Source organism: Neomonachus schauinslandi, chromosome 10 (assembly GCF_002201575.2).
Source record: "Neomonachus schauinslandi chromosome 10, ASM220157v2, whole genome shotgun sequence".
NCBI classification, from domain to species: domain Eukaryota; kingdom Metazoa; phylum Chordata; class Mammalia; order Carnivora; family Phocidae; genus Neomonachus; species Neomonachus schauinslandi.
Genome location: NC_058412.1, coordinates 110293123 through 110318731, shown reverse-complemented (window position 1 = coordinate 110318731; position 25609 = coordinate 110293123). Strand labels below are relative to the sequence as shown.

The 25609-nt window shown below is 55.8% G+C and overlaps 1 protein-coding gene across 1 annotated transcript; it reads left to right on the top strand.

Moving 5' to 3' along the window:
- The first annotated feature begins 3754 nt into the window (after positions 1 to 3754).
- On the top strand, positions 3755 to 20178 carry BPIFB2 (BPI fold containing family B member 2). Its single transcript, XM_021689326.1, has 15 exons — positions 3755 to 3863; positions 5603 to 5696; positions 7098 to 7202; positions 8072 to 8218; positions 9872 to 9932; positions 10806 to 10866; positions 15028 to 15119; positions 15378 to 15563; positions 15786 to 15839; positions 16359 to 16529; positions 17108 to 17175; positions 17356 to 17401; positions 18090 to 18153; positions 18470 to 18546; positions 20137 to 20178. The coding sequence occupies exons 1-15, from the start codon at positions 3755 to 3757 to the stop codon at positions 20176 to 20178; spliced, it is 1377 nt and encodes a 458-aa protein (XP_021545001.1).
- The last annotated feature ends 5431 nt before the right edge of the window (positions 20179 to 25609 follow it).

The window sequence follows — 25609 nt, the reverse complement described above, 5'->3', positions numbered from 1 at the left end:
CCTCGGGCGGGTCACACGGGTCCCCGGGGCTCCTTGAGGACCGTGGCATCGATTTTCTTCTCTAGGAAATCCGGGGGGGGGGTGGTGCGGGGGCTCTCTGGGAGTCAGCGAGGGGGAAGCGGCTGCCGCTGCTGCCACTTCCTAGCGTTCCCTGGAAGGTGCCACGCAGGATCTCGCCGGGTCAAGCAGAGCTGTGGGCACTGTGACCTCATAGAGCAGAGGGCGGGGTCTCTGCCCAGTCTCCAGCTCGGTCCTGGAACTCCCCCTTGGACGGACCCATTGTGACCCACTTTCCACTTTCAAGAGAAGGAAATTGAGGCCCCAGGACAGGAAGGGCCATGCCAGGATCTCAGGGGCTGTGCAGCAGCCAGAGCAGAGGCTCCAAGGTCCAGGCCAGGCTTTTTCGTGCCCCCAGCTCCTTCCTTGCTCCAAGGTTCCCAGACTTGCCACCTGCCTCAGCACCTGCTTAGGCTGTACGTGAAGGCATCTTATATGTGGGTCTCGCATAACACAAAATGATGTATATGCTGTTGTTTTAATAGAGTTCTACATTTGCTGGAGACAAATAAAAGCATAACAGAGTGGAAATGTCTGGCTACGTTTTTTTCCTGTCAGCCCTGCCGATGGAGAGTTTATTCAGATTATGAAGCTAAAAGGAACTCCTTTTGCCCCTGGGTGGCAGTTTCTCAAATTGTAGGCTAAGTTCCAGTGGTAAGCTGAAGAATCGCCCCTCGGGAAGGCCTGCATACTAACACCTGAACGTGGGGCTGTGTTAGGTTACAGAACAAAGGTGATTTGGGGCTTGCAGATGGGATTAAGCTCGCTAACCAGCTGACCTTGAGATAGAAGAATATCCTAGCTTATCCAGGCGGGCCCGGTGTCATAAGGGTCTGGTAAATGGAAGAGGGAGGCAGCATGAGGAGCCCTCAGCCCAACATGCTGGTTTGAAGGGGACGAGGCCTTCAGGCAGGCAGTGAAAGCAGCCTCTGGAAGCTGGAAAAGGCAGGGAAATGAATCCTCCCCTAGAGTTTCCAGAAAGGAACAAAGTCCTGCTGGTACCTTGATTTCAGCCAAGCAACATCCATGTTGGACTTCTGACTTCCAGAAATAGAATAAGTTTGTGTTTTAAGTCATTATGTTTGTAGCAATCTGTTATAGTAGCAAGAGGAAACTCATACTGTACCCCTGAGAACATTCGGTGAAGGGGAGGCCCTGAAATCCTGCCACTAAGATTGGTACAAGGATCTTTCAGTTGTTCACTCATTCATTCAACGGATATTTACTGAGCCCCTGGTATGTTCCAGGCACCAGCTCCAGAGGTGAACGGAACCAGCTTCTGTCCCGGGAGAGGAGGGCAAAGTGGCTGGGGGAGCGCCTTGCCCATAGCAGGTGCTCACCCAACCATGCTGGCCGCTGCTGTAGGGAGGAGGGGCTGGTGAGGACCTCCCTCCCGTGTGTCCACTGGCTGTCAGTCAATATGGCCTGCGCTGGGTATGTCGAGGAAGAGGAAGTGTTCATGCCAAGAGCAAACACTGAGAGTGGCTTTGGTCAATATTTGTGCCCCTTTCCACCGAGTCTGCTGTTTGCCCCGGTGACAGTGAGGGCCAGGGGGCCAGGAGTAGGATGTGAGGGAGTACCTGGCATATGAACGGGGCAGAGGGGCTCTGTGCTTTCAGGGGAGGGCTTGCTGGGGTCTGTGGTCCCGGGCAATGCTGTGGGCCCTAGTGGGGATCCAATAGAGGGTGGGCTTGGGCTCTGGGGCTGGTATTGGGGCTGATGTGGAGTCGGTGGGAGCCATGAAGGGCTCTGGAATGGGGAAAGGCTCCAAGTCCCTTTGTGCCTATACTCCAGCTGAGCCATGCAGAGGAGCAGACAGTAAATGCACAAACACATATAAATTCTGCCCCCACTCATGCCAAGAAACAGTCAACTATTCACCCATAGCGTCCACACATGCACCTAAACCACACCCCCACAGACACGCTCTGTGTACCAAGCCCACATATGCATACTGTACACAAAACTCCCATGCCTGCACTCATGTAGGTTCATGTACACGGGCAGGTAACATAAACCGAGATGCCAACATGCCCGCTTCATGTACACACTCACGCACACACATTTTCCTCTGATCCTAGTCATTAGTAGCTAATGCACATGTGTGTGATGACTGCACACACGCAACCACATACAGAGAAACACACACACCCCCCTCCACACACATATACAAGCTGCTTCTTGTGCACACACAGCTCCTCGAGCGCAGAGAGCCAAGGCGGAGGCTGGAGTTGGTAATGCAGAAAGAGACGATGGGCTGCATCCACTGTGAGTGAAATAGGCATTTGGAGGGAGCCTGCAGTATGAAGTAGCAGGGCGGGGTCATCCACACGCCCTCTCGTCTGTTGCCCTTTGAGTCAGGGTTCAGTGTGTGATCAGGAGCAGGGCTCAGTCAGTGACTGGGGCTAGGGCCCAGGTAACCTCCTGCTCCTCCTAAAAGGGGTCATGTTTCTGAGAGAGCTGAGAGGTGCCAGGCCCCAGAGGTTAGCGAGTCAGCCCCCCTGACTTGGGGCATCCACATCCTCCTGGGCCTGGCCAGGCCTGGCTGGGGTGATGAGGGGGTCCCCCTCAGAGCAGTCCTCTTTCCCGAGATCTCCTGGCCTAGGAGGCCCTAGTGTGGCCCATCCCCAGGACCTTGTAGCCGTTGGCAGCAGCCTGGTTACGTGGCAGCCCCACCACACACATAGGATGAAACATTTTGGCAAAGGCCATGTTTGCAGGGAAAACACTCGCAACCACAAGCAAACCTGCCCTTCCCTGGGTCCCTTCACAGCCGGCCCTGCACCCACCGGGAGCCTCATAAAGCAGCTTCCGCACCTGCAAGGGGCTCAGGAGACCTTGGCTGGGGCTGAGAATCCACCTGTCCCCGGAAACCACCTGAGGTAGGAGTGGGGGTAGGGCTGGCATTTCTCCAGGGTGGAGCCTCGACTTCCCCATCTGTTCAATGGGAATACTACTTCCGACCGCCTTCTACAGAAGGGTCCATCCCCGGTCTTGTTTTGGGACTTTGGGCAAGTGCCACTTCTCTGGGCCTCCGTTAAGACCATCTCATCAGTGGGCCCTCATGCCTGAGTCAGACACAGATCCGTCCACTGGGCTGAGCTGGGTGGGGAGGGGTTGGGGGGCCATGCAGAGGCCTGCTTTTAGGACATTCCTCCCCTGGTACAGGATGAGATGAGGATAGGAGCCCCTCTGGATCCTCTGCTCGCAGGTTGGAACAGTGGGGACACCAGGATGGGCTGTCACATGGGCTGAACCCCTGGCATCAGGAAACACAGCCCTGGGCCTTGGGGTGATGGGCCTGGGCTCTCTCCTCCGGGCAGGAAGCAGCTCTCAGTCTCCCTACCCAGGAACCTCGCCCTCCTGCTCTGGCATGGCTTCGGTCCGACAGCCGGCCCTAGTTTGCTGTGTGGCCTAAGGCAAGGCCACGTCTTCTCTGGGTCTTGGGGCCTGCTTCCAGACCAAATCTCCCTGTGGTTCCTGAGGAAGCAGGCGGGGCAGGTGATCCTTCCCAATGCAGAGATGCAGCACTGATGTGTGGGGGTCCCGGGTAGGGCTGGGATCACCGTGCAGGGCTTGCGACCTCCAGGCTGGGGTGGGGTTCCAGCAGCCCGGAGGGGACGCGTTCTGGACAAGCTCTCTGATGCTTGTGCCCACCCCAGCCCACAGATCTTGGGGGCCAGTGGCCAGGACAGCGATGGCTCGGGCGTGCAGGCTGGGTCTGCTCTTAGCACTGCTGCTGCCTGTGGCCGGCACCTCCCTGCCGGGCACCGTGGTCAGACTCAACAAGGCCGTGCTGAGCTATGGTAAGAGACACGCCCTGGCCTCTCCCGTGGGTGTCTGAGCGCGAGCACGCGCACGGTCCCAAGTGTGGGACCCCAAAAGCCCCACGAGGACCTCGATTTTATCTCCTGTGCCTCTGTGTCCCTGGCCCCCAGATAAGGTCTGACAAAGTGCCGCTCGGCAAACACTTAAAAAGTGAATGTGTGCGTGGGAGCGTAGTCATGTCCACCATGCGTGCGTGCGCGCGTGATTGTGCTCGCGTGCCCCCGTGGTGTGGGCATGGTTTGGTCTGAGTGACTACTTTTGCTTGCATGTGTCTGTGTAGAAGTCTGAAAACCCATGGAGATGTGCCCATGCGTGTCCTTGAGCGTCAGGGAGGGCGTCTAACCACGTCCACCATGCGTGCGCCAGGTGTCACAGTACGTGCCTGGGTGTGTGTATGGGTGTGGCTGCCCTCCCTGGGGGCACCCATGAAGGTGTGCATGGTAGGGGGCAGTGTGCGCACGTGCATGCTGGGGGAAGGGTCTAGCACAATACTGGAGGGAGTGTCCCGGAGCTAGATCTCTGTGGGGCACACGGCGAGAAGACCAGCCCTGCTCTGGGCCCCTCTCGGGCAAGGTCTCTATCCTATGACACTGCCCCATCCTTCTAAGACCTGCCCCATCCCCCGAGGAAGGCACGATGAGAAAACCTAGGCCCAGGGAGGGACAAAAGTTCCCCTCAGTTGCTCCCAGGATCCCACCAAAGCTGCGTCAGGGGTGAGAAATCAGAAGCCATTTCCCCCAAGACCGGACCAAACTCAGATTACGGTGTGAGACACTCAGGTCAGGCCGTAGAAGAGACTTTCCGTGGCCCAGGCCACGAAGCACCAAGGTAGCAGTGTCCCCGCGGCGCACACATAGCCTCCAGGACCTTGTATCCGGGCAGACAGGCAGGCGGTGAAAGGGGTCAGTGACCCGTGTTAGTCTGTGCCTGGCACATGGAGCCATTCACGGAAGCGACAGGCAGGGACATGAGGCCTGCTGCCTCCCGCTGGCCATCCTCCCTCTGCCCATCCTCTGTGAGGCTCCTTTGTCTCCAGAGAGCCAGCCCAGGCTCACCGGCCTGTGTTCTTGGTGGAAATCCAGCGGGAAGCCCGGGCCACACACGCCTCTTTCTAAGTTCCCACAGGGAGCCTGAGTGAAGTTCAGGACTCTGGACTCTTCATTTGGTTCTCCCTTCCAGCCCCATCCCCTCTCGTCTGCGTTCCACTCCATGTTGAATTGTTTAATTAGTACCTCCCTCGCCCAGCAGGACAGGTGCGTGAGGAGGTCCAGGGACTCGGGAGCAGGCGCCTCAGCCAATCCAACTTCCCCTTCCCAGGTGTCTTCACCTCTCGGTAAACCGGGCACAGTGTAGCTACATCACTCAGAACCGTGTTTGGCCCAAAGGGAGACAGTCATTATTATTACCCAAATAAATAGCAACAGTAAGAGCTAACATTTACTGTGCACCGAGGCTTTACAAAGACCCTCCGGGTGGGTACCATCATAATCAATGCAAGTTTACAGAAGGGGAAACTGAGACACAGAGCAGCCACATCGATAGTGAGTAGCAGAGCTGGGATTGGTCCCCAGCAGTCCTCAACCTCCGTGGGCAAGGGTGACCCTTCCAGTCTCTGAGTCCTCTCTGCCCAAGATGTGGGGCGGAGGGTGGTGGGTCTTGTGGTCTTGCTCGGTGGCCCCGGAGGGCAGCCTGACTTTATCCTGCTCTGGCCCCCCAGTGTCGGAAATCGGGAAAGCCCCTCTTCAGCAGGCTCTGCAGGTCACAGTCCCGTATTTCTTGGACTGGAATGGCGAGGTGCATCAGCCCACCAGGTGAGTGCTCCCACCTACTGGGGAAAATGCTTTAGCCTGCCGGATGAATACCCCACGTATAGGTGAGTGTTTCCAAGCAGCTGGATGAGTGCTTCCCTCACCAGGTTAGATATTCCCACCCTTTAAGTGAGTGGTCACAAGGTAATTGAGGAGGTGGGACCGAGGCGGAGACATGGCGGGGGCGGTGGGGGTGGGGGTGGGGGTTGGTGCCTCTGAATTAGTAGATTTCTGCCCCCAGGGGCCAAGACTGTAGCTCCTGGGTTCCTAGGGCTGGCAGGACCTTTGGCTACTTTCTCCAAAAATGAGACACCGAATTTAGACCCAAGTCTGAGCCTAAGCACCCCCACGCCCCTGTAATGAACAGAGACTCAAAAGCAGAGGGAGATGGGGGCCATCTCAAACTCAGATCCAGGGGCCGGGCGAGTTGTCCCCAACCATGTGCGAACAGACTCACTATTGCTGGATCTCTGGATTCCCAAGAGAAGTCATATATGTATTTAAAATCTATCAAGTTTTGAATGATGGCAACTAATTTAAAAACATTGGACAAACCAGCAGCTGGGGTGGAGGCCCCCAGTACGAGGCCCTGAGGGTAGGGCTGGGGTCCTGCCCTTGGTGGATGGTGAACTGGGAACGACGCAGACACACCCGACAGTGGAGGATTCCTCAGGGTTTAGGGTTGGCCCCACCTGGCTGTTGGCCAACAGCACTGAGTGTCCTTGTTTGCAGAAGTGGGAATACATCCAAGGTGGTTGTCGAGTGAAAAGAAGCAGGTTCTCGGTCAGCCTGTGTCCCAGAGAGAGTCGCAGAAAGATGTCCGCTAAGTGCCAACAGGGAGAGTGTTTGAGGGTGGAGTTTTGATGTGACTTTTCAAATTTATATCGTTTTGTAGTGTCTGAATTCCCACCCCCAACACTGGCGTAGGAGAAAAGATGACTCATTGAGGAAAAAAAGAGAAAATTAGTTAGAAAGTACTTAGCAGTCAGAATAGGCAGCTTTGAAGGGAATGAGTTTCCTGTCCCTGGAGGGCTACCAGCCAAAGCTGTAGACTAGAATGCTACAGAGGGGATTTCTGCCCTCTGTGCGTCCCACCTTCCAAGCTTTCCCAACCTCTGTCAGAAACTAAAATCCCTCCAAGACCCAAACAGTCCTCTCCCTCAATTCCTGCCCCAGGCTGAGAATCCAATCTGCACCCTTTTCCTGCCAGCTGGTTGTCCAACAATGGCTTGCATGCCCCCTAGGTTGGAGAACTCACTACCTCTTCCTCATTCCATGGTTCCAATAGTCAGAGAGTCCCTCTTCATAACATCAACAGTGTGGATATGGCTCATACCACCTGCCCCAGAGTTGATTCCAAGGTTTAATGGGAGCCACCCTGTCACCTCCATTCCCACCCTGCAGGATCCAGATTTCGAATGTCCATGTGCCCCAATTCAACCTGAAATTCATTGCCGATTTTGGGGTACGCATGTTGGTAGCAGCCAATTTTACTTTCAAGGTCTTTCGGTGAGTGAATCTCCTGGCGGGGGTGTGCAGAAGGATTTTCAGGGAAGCTCCAAGGGGCAGAGTGAGGGGAGAGGGGCTAGCAACTCCCAGGTCCTGCACTCAAGCCTTCCACTCCCTGTCCAGTGCTCTTTCCCACCCTCCCGTGGGGGCGTGAGACAGTGAGAATTTGAGACCCTGGGCCCTGCTCCACACCCGTGTAACCAGGCAGCAGGTTCACCCCTGCAGCCCTCAGTCTCCCGCTCTGGGAAGTGGGAGGAAACTCTGCAGCACGGCTTTGGGGGAATGCAGCGTACGCTCCATGCTATAATTAAAATCACACCTCCCCTTTCACAGTGTGAGGCACAGAGTAGGTGCTCAGTAAATGTCGCTATTAGAATTATTTCTGTGTCCCAGTCACTTTGTATGTGTTTGATTTCCAAATGATCAGCCGGGCGTTCAGAGGGATCTCTTTGATTTGAACTTGTTTGTGCTGACATTGTGTGAGTGCTCACTGGGGGCCAGGCTCCAGGCGGGGCGTTTCCACACGGCTGCCTCGCAGAAAGCTCAGCACGGCCCTGAGAGAGAGGTGTTGTCACTCTCATGTCTATTCGACAGAAGAGGAAACTGGAGGCTCAGGATGGGGGATGGGAAGTGAGCGGCCCAGGGTCGCACAGGGAGAGGGCGTCGGGAGCCAGAGTTCACACCCCTCTGCTGCAATGTCCGTGACCCTGAGTGGAGTTTGGAGGGCCTTGAGCCTGCCCCCAGGGGGCCATCTCATGCTGAGTGGGGGTCCTGCCTGTGTCAAGTGGAAGGCAGGCTCAGGTCAGGGGGGTTTGCAGGGTAGGCTCTGCTGGGCCGTGCTGCCGGGGCTCAGGAACGGTGTTGCGCAGAGTCCCCGAGCCCCTGGAGCTGACGCTGCCCGTGGTCCTGCTGGCTGATGCCAACGTGGCTCAGGGCTCCATCAGGACTCCCGTGGTCAGCCTCTCTGCCTGCTTCCCACTCGTCCACAACGCCGCGGTGTCTGAGGGCAGTGCCAGGTGAGTGTCTGGCAGGGGCGGGGCTGCAGGGTCCAACACCAAGGTTGTGGTGCCATTTCTTGAGCTTCCTACTCCAGCCTTCACCCAATTGCCACAAGGGGCCTGAGAGAGCCCCAGGATCACACCTGTTTTATGGCTGAGGACACTGAGGCTCAGGGAAGGGGAGGGACTTGCCCAGAGTCACCCAGAGAGTGTGCAGCCAGAGGCCACGTCCCCTCTACTGCACCCCCAGCGCCCCCCACAGCCCATGACCATGCACGCCAGCCATTGCCGTAGTACTCAGGGAGGCTGCTGGCCTGATGTGGCCACCACGGGCCTCAGGGGCTGTCCCTCCCTGCAGGGATGGGGATTCTGAGGTCCAGGGGGCTGGGACCCATCAACCTCACTGTGAGTCAGGGCTGCCTCTAAAGCTGACCACAGCTCCCACCTCCGGAGCACCTGCTGTGTGCAGGGCAGATTCAAACCCTTTACTACATCACAGTAGCCCAGCCAGGAAGGCACAAGGATTCCCTCCATTTTACAAGAGAACAAATGGAGGCACAGAACGGTTAAGTGACTTGCCTAAGTTTACACTGCGGGCAAACGGTGGAGTGGGTTCGAACCCCTGTAGCCTGACTCACCTCCTGCATGATGTCTCCCTTCCCACATGTGAGCTGGGTGGGAACTTGGAACTGGCCTCTCTCCACAGAGGGGGCTGCACATCAGTCCATCCCTGCTCGTGTCCCGTGACCCCCCGCCACCCTCACGGGCAGCAGCAGCTGCTCACAGAAAGGAAAGCCCAGAAGTTAGTGGCATTAAAAACACAGCTGCCATCCCCCCACCTCCACTGAGATGCAGTCAGTGAGCTTGGGCTGCAGCTTGGATCGCCATTTATGAACGGATAAAGAAGACGTGGTACACACACGTGCACACACCATGGAAATTTACTCAGCCATGAAAAATAATGAAATCTTATCATTTGCAACGACATGGACCGAGCTGGAGAGTGTAATGCTAAACGAAATAAGTCAGTCAGAGAAAGACAGACGCCATATGGTTTCACTAATATGTTGAATTTAAGAAACAAAACAAAGGAACAAAGGGGGGAGAAAGAGAAAGAGAGAGGCAAACCAAGAAACAGACTCTTCATTAACTGAAATTTAAATAAAAACTTAAAAGAAACCCCAAGGAACCATAGTTTCCTATGGATCCCTGCTGAGAAACCACTTAGACCCATCTCCCATTGTTCAGAGGGGAAACTGAGGCACAGAATGAGAAAGGGACTTTACTGGGTATGTCACACAGCATTGGAGCCCAAGCAGGAAGCACCCCCAGCTCACTGGGCTCAAAGCGGCCAGGAAGCCAGCTGGCCAGGAACGTGGCTGAGTCTGGCCTTTGCAGCGTCTTCTCTGTCTCCCCAAAGCCTGGCCTCATCATCACGTTTTGGCCACTTCCGGACCCCGGAACCAGTGACCTCTACTTTGAGGCTCGGTTTCCTCATCTGTGGGGACAATGGTGCTGGCACTGTGTTGGCACATGACAAGGTGCAGAACAGAACTCACTGGCCCCCTGGCTTGGGGGAGACACTGTCTCTCCGACAGTGGCTTTGCCAGGAGAAACGGGCCCAAACGCGTGACCCGGAGCTCAGGAGCACTGTCTCTCTCTCTTTCTCAGCGTGGCCCCTGGGCTGCTGGTCCCAGTACAGAAGCACATCAAAGCTGTGCTGCAGAACAAGGTAAAGGACCAGCTGTCCCGCGACGGAGGGCCTCCTAACCTCAGAGGGCGTTGGATGAACGGGGAATGGCAGGCATGGGAGAGATGGGGATTCTTATCACTTTTTAAAAATTTTTAGAAAAGCTTTAATTGATTTATTTGACAAAGAGAGAGAGAGAGAGAGCACAAGCAGAGAGAGAGGGACAAGCAGACCTCCCCTGCTGAGCGGGGAACCTGCTGTGGGGCTTGATCCCAGGACCCCCAGATCATGACCTTAACCGACTGAGCCACCCAGGTGTCCCTGTTATTGCTTTTTTTTTTTTTTTTTTTAATAGAAGACCCTTCGTGGGGCTTCTCCGTTCTCCCAGGAGGGCAGGGAAGGGGCTGGGGTGAGGGTCCAGGGCAGTGATGGAGAAGCCCAAATAAGGGTGAGTTCGGCGGGGGGTGTCACTGGGGAGGGAGGCTCAGGCTCTTGGGCCAGCCCCAGTTCCATGCTGGAGGGTGAGGAGGAGGCGGTGCATTCAGGGGCCACATGGCTTGTGAAAAAGAGACAAAATGGAAGTGGACAGGAGCACGGGCACTGGAGCCAGGGGTGGCCTGGGTTTGAATCCTGGTGCCCTCCTTCCCAGCTGGGGCACCTGGACGAGTCACCTGACCTCCTTCTGCCCCCAATTCCACACCTGTCGTGCAGAGAGTAAACCTCCCCTGTGGGCTGGCTGGGGGGTTGAGCGCGCTAACATCCGTGGGGAGTTTAGAACAGTTTGGCAGAGCGAGCGCCGTGGGTGGTGGAGGGAGGGCGGGACTCCAGGCCTCAGCTGGGACCCTAGACTCTCCCGGTCTTACCCAGGCAGCCCCAGCGCCTTCCTCACCAGCCTCCTCCTCTGTCTTGCCGCAGCTATGCCTGAGCATCTCCAACCTGGTGCAAGGCCTCAATGTCCACCTGGGCACTTTAATTGGTAAGACCTGGGAGCCCCGGGGGGGCGGGGACTGGGGCCTCTGAGCCGCGCTGGGGCCCCCAAGACCCTTCAAAGATACCCCCCTAGTCAGGGCTGACCTCTGGGAGATCAATCATAGGATGACTGAACTCAGGGAATTTGATGAATATTGATGAACTCAGGGAATCTCCGAATTCTGCAATTGAGTTTTTGAACGTTTAGTGTGTGCATGCAAGTGTGCAAACATGCGTGTGTGGGGGGGGCTGGGGAGAGTACATTCACTTTGCTGTTGTTTCCTCCCCTGCCTGGAGACTCAAAGACCCCAACCTCCCCCGGTTTTGCTCCCACCTCTCCCACAGTCTTTGGCGGACCCTCCCCCTGGCACTTTGGGGCTCAGGCCCTCACATTCCATTTCCTGCTGCACCCCTTCTCCTGGAGGTCTCACAGGCTCCTCTGATTCAGCATGTGCTCAACAGAACTCAGGCTCACCTGCTCGCAAGTGCCCTCACCCCTGCTCCCCTTCTCAAGGGCCATCCACCCACCCAGAGGCAAGTCTCTCTCTCCTTTCCATCTGCCGTCTGGCTAGTCCGTCTCTGATTTTCCCGGGGGTCCTCCTATCCAGGGAGGACGAGGAGTATATTAGGAGAAAGCCCTGTAGGCTAATCCCCCCACAAGCAGACCCTGAGACAAGATGTGGGCGTAAGTGGCTGGGATGGGGTGGGTCCTAGGGGCACGGGTGGGGAAGGGGCGCAGCAACAGGGAAGGAGGGTGTGCTCGTGAGCAGGCACTGCGGTGGGCAACTGGGGTGCACTCCCACCGAGGGGCTCTTGGAGATTGAGGGGTCTGTGCCTGCATCCTCCCCGAGGGGCAGGAGCTGGGGCATATATATATCTGCCAACTCCCACCACTCATCAGTCACCTCCCCACTGCCCCCCAGGCCTTCCTCCACGACCACAGGTGGCTCGCAGCCACCACGCATGGTCCACACAGAAGCGTGGCCACGGTGGTGGCCTAAACGAGCCTCAATCAGGACTTCATCTCACAATATGAAGCTAAAGGTTTTGAAAGCAGGCCAGCCTCGTCTTCTTTTCAGTAGTATTCATCAACATTAATAACGACACTGGTGATCCCCTGCCTGTCCCCAGACTGGCCAAAAATGCATCCTTTGTTGATTTAGGGGGTAGTATGTGCTCAGTGAGCCCTGAGCAAAATCCAGGGATCCCTCTGTTTCCCCACACAGCTGTTTGAAGATGCTCCTGTTGAAGCACACCTTTTTCTATCTGACGGCTTTGCCTGGGATTCTAGCGCTTTCCCTGGGTCACCGTCACCGACTTTCTAAACTCCAGAGCTGTTGACTGTTGCCAGCTGGACTTTGCAATTGGTTGGCTTTGCTTTGAGTCAGGGGTTTACATCTAATGGTGACACAGCATGGGACAGGTGCGCGGGAGTGGGTGTGTGGGGACAGGAGCGGGGCGGCATGCTGCTGTTAGGCTGGGAGGGACGGCTTGGCAGCGTCTGCGGTGGGCTCTGTAGTGAATATTTTCATTATCAAGCTAGCTTTGGCTTTCTTGTGCAAACTTTTTTTTTTTTTTAAGATTTTATTTATTTGACAGAGAGAGACACAGCGAGAGAGGGAACACAAGCAGGGGGAGTGGGAGAGGGAGAAGCAGGCTTCCCGCCGAGCAGGGAGCCCGATGCGGGGCTCGATCCCAGGACCCCGAGATCATGACCTGAGCCGAAGGCAGACGCTTAACGACTGAGCCACCCAGGCGCCCCAGATTTTATTTATTTGACAGAGAGAGACACAGCGAGAGCAGGAACACAAGCAGGGGAAGTGGGAGAGGGAGAAGCAGGCTTCCCGCGGAGCAGGGAGCCCGATGCAGCGTTCGATCCCAGGACCCCGAGATCATGACCTGAGTCGAAGGCAGACGCTTAACGACTGAGCCACCCAGGTGTCCCTCTTGTGCAAATATTCACAACAGTCCCATGAGGTGGCATTAGTATCCCTGATACAGAGATGGGGAATTAGAGGCTCTGAGTCTAAAATCCTCAGTGTGGCGCGAGAGCCACCCATGAACGGACTCAGGCTGATTTTCTCCTCCTTACGTGTCCAACCACTGCTCTGCCCAGACTTCATGGCCTGGCTCACAGTCCCCTCAGGGAACATTCCTTGATTACGCCCACTCCCCTCAGTGCCACCCCCCCCCCTTATTACCTTCACAGGAGGCACCAAGAGAGCAAGGAGACAGGACTTGGAATCAAAGGACATGAAGTTAAATTCTGGCCTTCTGGCTCCATTGCTGTGTGATCTTAGGGAAGTTGCTCCATCTCTCTGAGCCTATTTCAATCCAGAAAAACAGGGCTCAGAATTCCTGTTTCTCCCATGTGCTGCTACCGGACAGCACAGGTTAAGAGCCTGGTGGACAAGAGGCTCAATAAATGTTCATCTCTCCCTTCTTCCTCAGTAGGGTGATCTCCACCGAGACGCCTTGTAATTGGGTTCATAGCAAAGACCAGCTCTTGCCCTTTTCTTTGAGGAATTAAAAACAATCTAGTAAAATAAATCTAAGCATTCAGGCCTAGGGGACTGTTTACATGAGTCCTGGGTAGCTACAGTGTGGGGTGAACTGAGCCACTAAAAAGCAGAGCTTAAAGGGCCTTCTTTCAATCACTTAGCAATATGCCTAGCAAAATACAGTATAGTGAAAGTTAATATTTACTGTAACATTATTAGCTCCATTTTACAGATGAAGAAACTGAGGCAGTCTGCCTTGAGAACTGTGCCCTTAACTAAGCTATAATGGCACTCTATAAAGAAAACAGAGACGGGCCCGAAGCAACACTTGGCTTCGCTGCAGCTTTACTGAGTGAGGGACAGATGGGGGGGCCGTTTGTCTCTGCAGAAGAAAATACTGAAAAAACTAAATTTGAGATTCTGGGCTATATTTTTTTTCCATCCTCCAAAAAATGTCTATATGTCCACAGTGAATATGTATTATTTTAAAATTTTTCATGTTTTAATTCATTTTAAAAACAGAGTAATTTATTCTTTTTAGTGTCCTGTCCTCTGAGTCACAGTTGTGTGACCACCACTAAAGTCGAGATACAAGACATCTTGCCAGCCCCTCAAATCCCCCTGAGCTGCCCCCCTCCTGCTACCAGCCCAATCTTTGACAGCCACTGAGCTGTAGAAATGGAATCATACTGTATTGCTTTTATGATCACAAGAAATTTCCAAAACATTAGAGGAAATAAAATTAAATCCAGAAGAGACATTAGAAAATCCGGCAGAAATCTGATGGACACACACATACACACACACACCTTGGTCATTCAGAGCCCTTGAAGACCTGTTGCTAAAAGCTGGGTTTTCCTGAGAGTGGGGTTGAGCCTCCACCTGCCATGCTGGCTCGCCTAGCTGTGTCCCGAAATGCAGTTCCCACAAGTGACTCACCCTTGGCAACCTCCCCAATCAGAATATTCTGAGCTTCGGGGGAAACTTGCCCTATAGGAACTGGACTCTCCTCTGTGCATCCCTGAAAGGCTCCCTGAGGGTGTCTTGGGAGCCCTTGCTCTGTGCTCCCACACAGCGTGGCCCCAGGGCGCATGCCTTTTGAGTTTCTGCAGGAGGCTGTGCGATTAGGTGGAGAGAGAACATAGTTTTAGAGTCAGACAGACCAGATATACAATCCTGGGCACAACTGAACATATCAAACTGCGTGTGTGTGTGCGTGTGCATGCGTGTGTAAAATGGGCTCCTGATCTTACAGGATTGTGGTGATGATTAAATGGGACAATGTAAGTCAAATGTCTGGACCTGGATAAACGTGACCTCTGTTCTTTTTCTGTGGTTCCCTCTTGCTTTTTGCAGGGGGAGTGTGACCCTTTTCCTTCCTTCTAATTCGGGGTCTCTCGTCTTCCACTGATCAGGAAAGCAGAAACCCAAACTCTTAGAACTGTGTCTAAACGAAGAGTCAGTAGGGCGTGAGTGGCTGAATCTTGGTTGTGTGTGTTTTGCAACTGAAGTTCACTTACTCAGAGACCTTCTTCTTCCCTTTTCTGTTCCTTGGCCTGGGTCTGGCTAGCCAAAGCTGTCAGATAATTGAGTTTTCTGGATAGATGAGGCATTGGTGGATAAGGCTAAGTATACCATCTTTTCTTCTTCATCCTGCTTTTATTTAGACCTCAACCCTGTGGGTCCGGAGTCCCAGATTCGCTACTCCATGATTAACGTGCCCAACATCACTAAGGACTACATTTCCTTGGATATCAATGTAAGTGCTGCCTTGTCAGCCCAGAGCTGTGGGCTTGTTGCCTCTGGAGTCCTCGGGGTCCTGGGACATTCCTAGAAGAGCAGGGGTATTGAAGGGAGAGGAGCTGGAATGGCATTTAGAGGCGGGCACGGGTGTGAGGTCGAACAACGCGCGGCATGCTGGGTGGGTGGCATCTGAGAGCCCAGGGTCTGGGACGGAGCCTCCACCCTACTGAGGCCCTGCTGCTTTTCTCCCTCTCACTGCCCACCAACCCCGTAGGCCATTCTCTTCCTCCTGGGCAAGCCCATCGTCCTGCCCGTGGAGGCCCCCCACTTTGTGCTGCCAGCTCACATGGGTGCCAAGGGTGCCATGGCAACCGTGGGCCTCTCCCAGGACCTGTTTGACTCTGCCCTCCTGCTGCTGCAGAAGGCGGGTGCCCTCAACCTGGACATCACAGGGCAGCTGGTGAGGGTCGGACCTGCTGCCCCAAGCGCGGGGGAAAGGCGTGCCCTGCGGCCCAGCCTGGGGAGACCCTGCCGAGGCCAGACCATGGGTAGGGCCGCCCAAGCTTTGGGGCCACAGGGTAGCTGTTGGAAAGGTGAAGAGGGGGCCGAGGGGAGTCAAGAGGTGGTGGGGCTTGAGGAGTGGCTGCCCTAAAGCCTGTCGGGACGTGGGGGTTAATTTCAGAAGTCGGAGGACAACCTGCTGAACACCTCCATGCTGGGCCAGCTCATCCCTGAGGTTGGTGACATTTTTGGTCATTTCAGGGACTTTGAGACCTGGGCCTGGGCTGGGAGATTCTCTGGCTGGGGAACCTCCATTGGCCCGGATCTGTCCCCCGTGGGCTTCAGCGTGTGTCCTTACCGCTGCACCTTTTCCACCTCAGGGTCAGAGATTATGCTATTACCCTCCTTCTATGCCTTTGTCCAAGTGCAACCCTCTGCCTGGAGGGCCTTTTCTGCTTCCTTTTCTCTTGTTCATCTTCAAGACCAAGCCCAGGGGTTGCCTCTTAAGGGAGGACCCAACCCCTAGTCTGGTCCAGGAGCCTCCTTGAGCTCCCCCGTCCCTTCTGGCACAGATCACACAGGCTGCCCCCGACTTCATGCCTACCACCCCTTTCAGGCTGGGCATCCCCGAGGGCGGGCCAGGGGCCTGGGGGCATGCACCTCGGTGGCCTCATCTGAGGCATGATGGGTGGAGAGCCCACCCAGCCTTTGCTCCCAGGTGCCCTCCTCCCTCTCTCCCTCTCCACTCTCCCAGGTGGCCCGCCAGTTCCCTGAGCCCATGCCTGTGACACTCAAGGTACGGCTGGGTGCCACGCCTGTGGCCACGCTTCGTGCGAACAATGCCACAATTCAGCTGCAGCCCTTTGTGGAGGTCCACGCTGTGGCCTCCGACTCAGCTTTCCAGTCCCTCTTCTCCTTTGATGTGGTGAGTGAGGTGGGCTGCTGGGGCTGGCCGGGAGGGCGGTGACTCCCAAGAGCTCCCTTCCTGCCCCACATTCCTCGCTTGCTCTGCTCTGTCCACACTAGTCTCCTTGCTGTTCCTTCTCTAGGCCATGACATTTCTGCCACAGGCCCTTTGCACGTGCTGTTGGACACTGTGCCTAGGACGCTCTTCCCCTAGTTTTTGGCATGGCTAGCTTCTCCTCATCTTCCAGGTCTCAGCTTAAATGTTGCAGCCTTTTTCAGGGCAGCCTTCTTGGACCACCCTGAGAAAGATGGTCCCCATCCGCCCTCTCCATGCTACTACTCTGCCTTCCTGGCCCCGGCTACTAAGGACCCTGTGTGGTTACTTTGGTCATTGTTCACCTCCTCCCCTGGCCTGTGAGGGTTCCCAAGGGCAGAGACCTGGTCTGTCTCGTTCACACTGTGCGGTGTGCAGGGCCTGGCACGCACGAGTGCTCCGTGAACACCGGAATCAGCCAGGAAGTGGCTGGGAGCCGGTGGCCACCTGAAGACTCCTATGTGGCTCTGTGTTCTTTGACCTTGCTCTCCCTTTGTGCCCAGGTCGTGAACCTGAGTCTCCAGCTCTCCATGTCCAGGGTGAAGCTTCAGGGGACCACCTCTGTGCTGGGGTAAGCAAGGCCTCCTGGATTCAGCAGCCTCGGTGTGCTCCTCTGTGCAATGGGCCCACAGCCACTTCTCGCAACACCACCCGTCGCAGTGTCAGTCAGAGGAGCCTGGGAGGCCGCATGCATGGTATGGAGGGAGGGGGCACCTAGGCCCCAGCCCTAAGCCTCCTGCTTCCCTTTCAGGGATATCCAGCTCACCGTGGCCTCCTCCAATGTGGGCTTCATCGATGTGAGTGTGGGGCCAGGGTCTCCAGGGACCCCCTCGCTGGGTGGGGCAGGCCTTGAACCCGCATGCTGGCACACCATGCCCCTGTGTACCACGGTGACCAAGCTTCCCCCCAGGGTACCCGGCGACAGTGGTCGGTCAGGGGGCCCACCCGTCACACAGGCTGTCTGTCTGCCGGTCAGCCGGTCGGTCAGCTTTGGTGCTTCAGTGGGGTGGCTCAGCTAGCCAGCCTGTCACTGCCCGGTGGGTGACGGCCGGCCAGTCCAAGAATCACGGAGTGCACTGGTAAATCTGCCAAGCCAGCGTCAGGCAGTGCTGGCTGCTCCTTCGGCCACGTCCTTAGCCACCAAGCAGCCCTTCATTGGCTGGCCTGTCAGTCTGTATGGCCCGTCAGTCTGTCCGCCGTCAGTCCGTCATCCATCGGTCAGCACCGGCAAGGCAGCCAGCCACCTGTCGGCCACGCGGTGTCAGGCAGTCCGGTGCCGGCCTTAGGCTCCTCTCAGAAGGCTGACCCGGCCCCAGGGGTAGCTGGACTCTGCTTGAGGCAGGACAGGGGTGACCTGTGCCTCTGCTTTTTGCGTGTGTGTCTGTGTCTGTCTGTGTGTTCACGTGTGGCCCATCTGTCCCTCTCTCCTGGCCCCTGCCCGGAGCGGGCCGAGGGTCCCCCATCTCCCTGACCACACGGCTGCAGGCAAATCAAGTGCGCCCACTCATGGACACCCTGTTCCGGAAGCCCCTGCTCGATCACCTCAATGGTGAGCCCTGCCCTCCACGCCGGTGGGCCTCCGTGACCGCCTCCTTGACCCACCCCTGCTCCACTCTCCCTCCCGGCCCCCTTGCCACCTCCCGGGCTCAGAGGTGAAGAGGGTGGGAGTTTTTCAGTTTTTTTCCCTCCCTAAGCCTCAGTTTTCCCTTCTGTAGAGTGAGTATAATAATAATGGCTCCCACTCCCTGGCCGTCTTCGGGGCTCAGGGTCACAACGCACTTGAGGACCTCAGCACAGGGCTGGCTCCCGGTGGTGCTCCGCTCCGACCTCCCAGCTGAGCTTGGTTTCTCTTTCCCCTCCTGCAGCTCTCTTGGGCATGGGGATCGCCCTCCCCAGTGTGGTCAACCTCCACTATGTCAACCCTGAGGTCTTTGTCTATGAGGTGAGAGCCTTTGGGTGTGACTACCTGGACTTCTGCCACCCTTGGGGGAAGGCTGGGCTCAGCAGGGCAGGGCTCTCTCTCACCCTCCCTCCCTGCCAGTACCAACAGTAGGGTCGCAGGCTCAGCCAGGCCTGGGGGTGTGCCCTGTTCCTGCCAAGACCATGCCATGAATCGTTAGCGGTAGTGAGATGGAAAATATAGGGTGTCCAGAGACACTGGTGCAAAGGTCTCGCCCACCCTTTAGTCCTCGTCAGATATCATGCCAGGCCACATTCGGGGGCTTCAGTTGTCCCACGATCTGTGCCCTGGGGTGGGCACAGCCTTCGGTGTCTGGGAACGATGACAGAGGAGTTTCTTCCAGCTTTGTACGTGAACCCCTGCAGGCTGGTTGGGGGAAGGGGTGCTTCCCGACCCTTCTAAAATCACTTTCCCTGATGAGAAATTGTGGGCCCAGGGTGAAGTGCAATCACCACTGTCCAGGGTGAGACCCTACAACTTCTTTTTGTTTCACCTGGGATAAAAAATGATAATATTCTTTCTATTCGCTCAACAAGACATGCGTAGGACAGAAAGCTTAGCCAAGGCCCCTCAAGCCCAACATCTGCATGTTATTCAGATCCCCTGAGAGGGACCCACTGATGTTTCTCTGGGGATGATGCTCTGGTTGCTTAAGAACTATGGTTCCAAGGCACTTGGGTGGTCCACGCTCCACCCTGCATAAAAGGAACCATTGGCACATGTTGGAGCCTGGGCTGGTAGTGGGGATTTCCCTAAGACTGTCTGGAACAGGCACGTCAGTGGCTGACCCAGCCTGGTACCCACAGATCCAGCCAACTGGGTCCAAACCCAAAGGTCCCTAGACCAGCACTGTCCAAAACAATGTTCTGTGAGGATGGAAGTCCGCACTGTCCAACACAGTAGGCATGGTCAGCCGCTGGGCCCGGGTAGCTGTTGGGCACTTGAAACGTGGCTAGTGCAACTATGAAGCTGAATTGTAAATTTTGTTTCATTTTAATTGGCTTTAATTTAATAATGGCTACTGTATTGGACCATGAGCTACGAGTGGGCAGGGACTGGGTCTGCCTTGTTCCTAGCATGTGGCCTGGGGCTTGGCTTAGAGCCGAGGCTCAGTGAAGATTTGTTGAATGAATGAATGAATGAATGAATGATCAGCAGGCCCTGAGCACGTTTCTGCAGTGTGAGGTAGAGAGCAGAGGATATATGGGAGGTTCCTGGCTCTGCTGGGGTGACTTGCTCCCGGAGAAGATCCGTGGTGTTTGGACTCCCAGTCCTAACACAGTGTTGGTCCCAACCATGTGCACAAGCACACATCAAGCCCCAGGCCCACGCTGGGGGCTCTGCCCACGTGCTCTGGCTGCATCCTCACTGTAGGCTTGCAGGGAGGGTGCTGTTCCCACTCCCAAGGGACAGCAGGAAATTGAGGCCCAGAGAGGCAAAGGACTGTCCTCAGGATATACCCAGCAAGAGTGGTAGACCGTGAGCTCAAAGCCAGGCTGATGGGGCAGCTGGGGGTCCTAATTGGTCCTCGTGTGGCCTCTGACCCTGCCCATGGTTTTCTGTGCCCTCCAGGGCTACGTCGTGATATCCAGCGGACTCTTATACCAGCGCTGAGGTGGGACCATCAGAAGAGCTAAGAGGGGCCAGCTCCCTGCTTCAGGGACTCTCTTGCTTTAAGCCACTTAGGAAACTGAGGCAGAGCCACACTTAGCCAACACCAGCGAGCTAGATGATCCAGCCAGGCTGTTCAGTCTTCACTGAGTGCCTGAGCTCCCCTCCCTCCCCTAGAATCCTTTCCCTGCCCCCTTCCCTCCCCTCCTTTTCCCTCCTTCCCCCTTCCCTCCCCTCCTTGTGATGCTAGCAGCAGGTCGCTCCTCCAGGCTGTACCAACCTGTCCCCTCTCGCATTAAACATTTTCTCTTGAGCCGCAACTTCCAGCCAGGCCTGGTGAATTCGCGCAAACCTGAGGCTAGTTGCCTACATCCAGTTCTTGGGTCCTGTTTGTCCCTGGAGCCATCAAAGCCACCTGGCAGAAGAAGAGGATGTGACCACATCTCTGTTGACCAGATCTGTTAACCTTCCTCACTGCGTTGCCCAGGGAAACTCAGCTTTTGAAAGGGGACCTTGGAGAGCAGCAGGAGGACTATGAGTTACCAATACCACAGTGACACTTGACGCACTATGTCCTCAGCTGGTGGCGTCTCCCCTCTGCAGTGTCACACCCCATCTTGTTCCTAGAACCTCAGAGGAGCCTTACAAGTCAGGCAGGCAGGCTTGTGGGGCTCCATTTGGCAGAGGTGAGGACTGAGGCCCAGCCAGGAGAGAAATGTGCCAGGTCTCAGAGCAGGATGCGGCAGCAGATGCCTAGGGCTGCGCCCTTCCTGGGCTCCAGGAATGAGATGTCCAGTTCCCTCTCCTGCTCACCAGCACCCCATCTGGGGCTTGTCCTTGGGTCATAAGCCTCAGGTGACAGGGAGTGCACTGCCTTCTCGGACAGCGTCTCTGCCTTGGGCTTACTCGGACCACAGGCAAGTGTCTGTAGGAAGGAGGGGGCCTGCCTCCTGGGCCTGTGGCCTCACAAAGCAAGTCTCAGTCCTTTGCCGCTGAAAGTTCTCTGCATTCCGAGGCTCATGCACAACAAGATGGCCTAAGGAAGACCAAGGGACGTGAACCCTGGCAAGCCAAAGCTGTGTGATTTTCTTCCCTTGATAAGCTAAGCTCTTAGCCAGACAGAGTGTTCCTTCCTGCCTAGATATACAGGATTCACGTTCTGTTTATGTTTCTCTGGGGGTAAAAGGTGCCTGAATTCCCACCCTCAGCCTTTGGTACAGTGGGACACTAGCCCCTCTCTGTCTAAGGGTTAGGGGTTTGCCCTGAAGTCTCAGTGTGACAGGCTGAGAGGCCTGGAGCAAACCCAGAGTCTGGGTGGTTGGTGGGGGGGTGGGGGGTGGGGGGGGTGTGAGCAGCTCTGAGGGCCCGGCTGTAACATCCAACCTTGTGGCTGTATTCAGGACAGCACGATTTTTATTTCATTTGGTTGCTTAGTTCATTCATTCATTAATCCTACTTTTATTGGTACTTAATATAGGCTTAGCCTGAGGCTAGGTGATTTGGAATATGAGAAAGACAAAAATTTTTAAGATACAGAGCCAGCCAGAAGAGAAAGGTAATAACTTAGGACCAGATTGTGAGCTCAGGATCCAGGATCCATCTAGTTAAGTGGTCAGTCCAGGGATCCAAACACCCGCAGCTGAGAAGGGTTAACATCACACTCACTCTGAAGGGAACGCACTGAATTCCCTCATTTATCATAGGATGAGGGCACCTGGGTGGCTCAGATGGTTAAGCGTCTGCCTTCGGCTCAGGTCATGATCCCAGGGTCCTGGGATCGAGTCCCGAATTGGGCTCCCCGCTAGGTGGGGAGCCTGCTTCTCCCTCTGCCTCTGTCTCTCTCTCTCTCTCTGACTCTCATGAATAAATAAATGAAACATTAAAAAAATAAATAGTTTATCATAGGATGAGAATGCAAGGATGCATTCAGAGAAGGGGGCAGTCACGGCTCCAGACACATGGGGTGGAGAAGGCAAGGCCCGCCTCCTCTCAGGTCTGGCCCCTTCACAGATTAGCCCCCTCCGCCCCCCACCTCCCCGCCCACCCCCATGCACGCACACCTTGCACACTTGCTCTTTAAGTCTTTGCCCTTGCTCTTTCTCCCCCAGGAAACCTTAACCTGAATCGGTTTGCCCCTGTCAACCAGCTCCAAAGCAGGCTCCCCTGGCCACGCCCACACCCTTCGGCCGCGGTGACTCTGATGTCCTTCACTTTCAGACCACGGTTGTTGGTATCTGTGGTTTCCCTCACGGAGCTCAGCACACGGCAAGTGCACATAAATGTGTGCTTAGTGAGCTGCTCACACGTGTAAATGCTGGCCCAGGCTTGCCGCAGTCCCCAGCCCCAGGAAGCCATGTGGAGACCCATTCCCATGGGTAGGTGTGGGAGTCCCCTTTGTTGGGTCCCCACAGCGTCTGCAGGGAAGGGGAAAGATGGCATTGAGCTTCAGGACTGGCCCTGTCTTCAGTGTCAGAGAGGTAGGGGGAGGAAAGGGGTTAGGAGGGCTCCCTGGGGGAAGCAGCAACAGCGGGTCCCAGAGGATGGCTGAATTTGCAGCGCTGGTGGGGTGGGTGTTGTAAGGACCAGACAGGCAGTGCTGGGGTGCGGAGAAGGGAGGTCAGGCTGTCAGGCAGGAGCCCTCTTGGGTGGTGCGCTTTGGCAAGTCTTGGCTTGGGATCTGGAGTCCCTTAGATCCAGACTCAGCTCCTGGTTGTGCCATCACTTGTATGACCTTGACCCAGTGACTTGACCTTGAGCCTCAGTTTCTCTACCTGTATAATGGAGAAAATTGTCAAAGTGTTCATCTCATAGGGTAGTCCTAAGGTTTAAATGCTCTAGTGCAGGTCAAACACTTAGCCCGAGGCCGGGCTCCGGTCACAGGCACAGGAAATGTGCCCTCATGTCCCTACTACCGCCAGCAGAATGCTAGCTGGGTCAGAGTGCCGACAGCAGGTCCAGCCGCAAGTGTGCTGGACCAGGCCTCCCCCGGGGACCCTGAAGCAGTGTGGTGACCCAAGGCCCCAGGAAAGACTGTTTCCTTACAGTAATTTTATTTTTAGGGAGCTTGCCTCCCCTCTGGCCATTAGAACTTGGTTATGACCAACTGACTTTGAGCTTAGGGCAATAGGGGTTGGCGTGAATGTCCTTTTCCCTCTCAGAAAGCCTATTGTTATTCTCCTCCCTCATGACAGAGAGGATGAAACAGCATTTCAAGGTCACATAGCTTGCGAGGGCAGTGGCCAGCCCGGGGCCCCGAGCTCTGAACCTAGGCCAGGGGGTTTCTCCAGCCTCCCCACCATGTCCTTCCTGCCTCCCTGCTCTCCCCACAGTACCCAGGACGGCCCTGGGGGGGGAGGCAGGGAGAGCCGGCTGACTTGAGGCACGCTGGGGGAGATTTGCACTCGGGAGGAGGAGGTGAGGTTTGTCTGTCCCTCTGTCTGTCAGGGGCGGATCGGCAGCGATAAAACGATGCTATCTGAGGACTGGCTCCTCCAGCTCAGGGCTCAGGTCAGGATAGAGACTGGCTGGGCCGACCTAGGACCTTCTCTCCTCCTGTCCCCACCTGGCTTCATTCCCGCTGACCTCAGGCAGGCCCTTGCCCCCTCTGGCCTCAGGGGCCCCAGTGTGCATCGGGCACAGTGGCTTCCTCCATCTTCCAGAGCTCGGAGCTCCCTGTGGGGCAGATGAGGAAAACCTCAGTCCTCCAGCAGCCCCTCGGGACTTGCCATCACCCCAGCCAGGCCTCCTAAGGCATCGTGGAAAGCACATGAGAGGCTGGACACCCCCAAGCCCGAGTTCCAGCCCCAGCTCCGTGGCCGGCTTGAGTGTGGCCCTGGGATCACCCTGCCCTCATTGTCCCAGATTCGGACCTTGAGAGAAGCTCACCTGCTATTTACCAGCTCCTGGCATTTCCTCCAGGAGGGTCCCTCTGAGGATCCCCCATGGGGCTGTTAGCCCCTGGTGCCCTGTGTGCATCTCAGGTGGTCCAACGATGTCTGCCAGGCCTTTGCACTTGCCGGCACCGGCCTGAAACACCTCATGCCTCGGGCATCGGCTCCAACACCCTCTGCTCCAGGAATCTTCGGCTCTAACGTCAACCCCTTGCTTCCCTTCCTATCCTGTCCCTCTGGTTCAGCGGCTTCCACTACTCTTACCTCCCCAGGAATGACCTGGCTCTGTGACTGTTGATTTGTGGCACGTCCATCTCCCCCTGTAGGCTCCAGGAGGAACCCCAAGAGCCTTGTTCAATGCAGCACCCCTAGTGCCCTGCGCAGGCCCGGCACACGGTAGGTTCTCAATGGATGTAGAAGAAACAGATGAGTGCCAACTATGTGTCCAACCTGGTGGGAGGTGCTGCGTGCAGGGGAGGGGGCAGTGTGAGCCCTGAGGCCGGCTAAGGCGACCGCATCCTCCCCGCCCCAGCGCCCACCCTCGTGCAGCACCCAGGCTCCCCAGCCACTCTCCTCCTCTGTGTTATTGACATTGGAACAGACTGAAGCATCACGTGAGCGTCGGGGCTCTGCTCTTTGGGCCGCTAGATAATTATCTGGGCCTTATTAAACCCTTAATTACCCAAACAGCTCATCAGGTTCCTGAATATAAGGACTTTCTCGTCCCAGGGTTAGGAGGCAGAGGTCAGTCATCTGCAGGACATCCCTGGGCTCAGCAAGGTAAGGACAGGCCCCATGCGTGGAACTCTCCCCAGATAGTGTCTTCTCCAGCCCTGTCATTTTACAGATGAGAATACTGAGGCCCAAAGAGGAGAAGGGACTTGCCTGAGATCACACAGCAAGTGAGTGGCAGGGTCAGGGCTTGGATCTATGTCCTGATCCCCACCTGGTGGCCCCCACCTGATAGGAAACCACTGAAATCTTCAGATGCTGCAGGACTTAGGCAAGATGGAGACAGAAGATCTGAGGGGTCTCCTTGGGCTCCAACTGAGGCTGAGGGAAGACCATGGAGGTTCTGCTTCGCAGGAGCTCAGAGCTAAGCTGGGGCAACTGGGACAGGGAGTCGGCATCTAGGCATTTGCCAGGCAGAGAGAGGGAGGAAGGGACTTCAGGTGGAGGAAAACGTGTGAGCAAAGGATGGGGTGGAGACAGCAGGAGACACTCATCTTGGGTGGGATGGATTAAGAATACAGTCAAGTTCAAGCTGTGATCTTTGAGACTGGGGGTAGTTGGGGATTGAGGGAGGCTTCCTGGTAGAGGAGGCAAAGGCTGAAATTAGGACTTGAGGGATGAGCAGGCTGTGGATTGGGGGGGTGGCATTCTAAGAAGGAGGAACAGCCTAGGCAAAGGACAAGCAAAGCCAGAAACAAAACCTGGCATTGACTGTCCCAGAAACACTCACACGACCCTGTTACTCCAAGCTGCTTATCCCCCGAGTAGCCTTTTTTTTTTTTTTTTAAAGATTTTCTTTATTTATTTGAGAG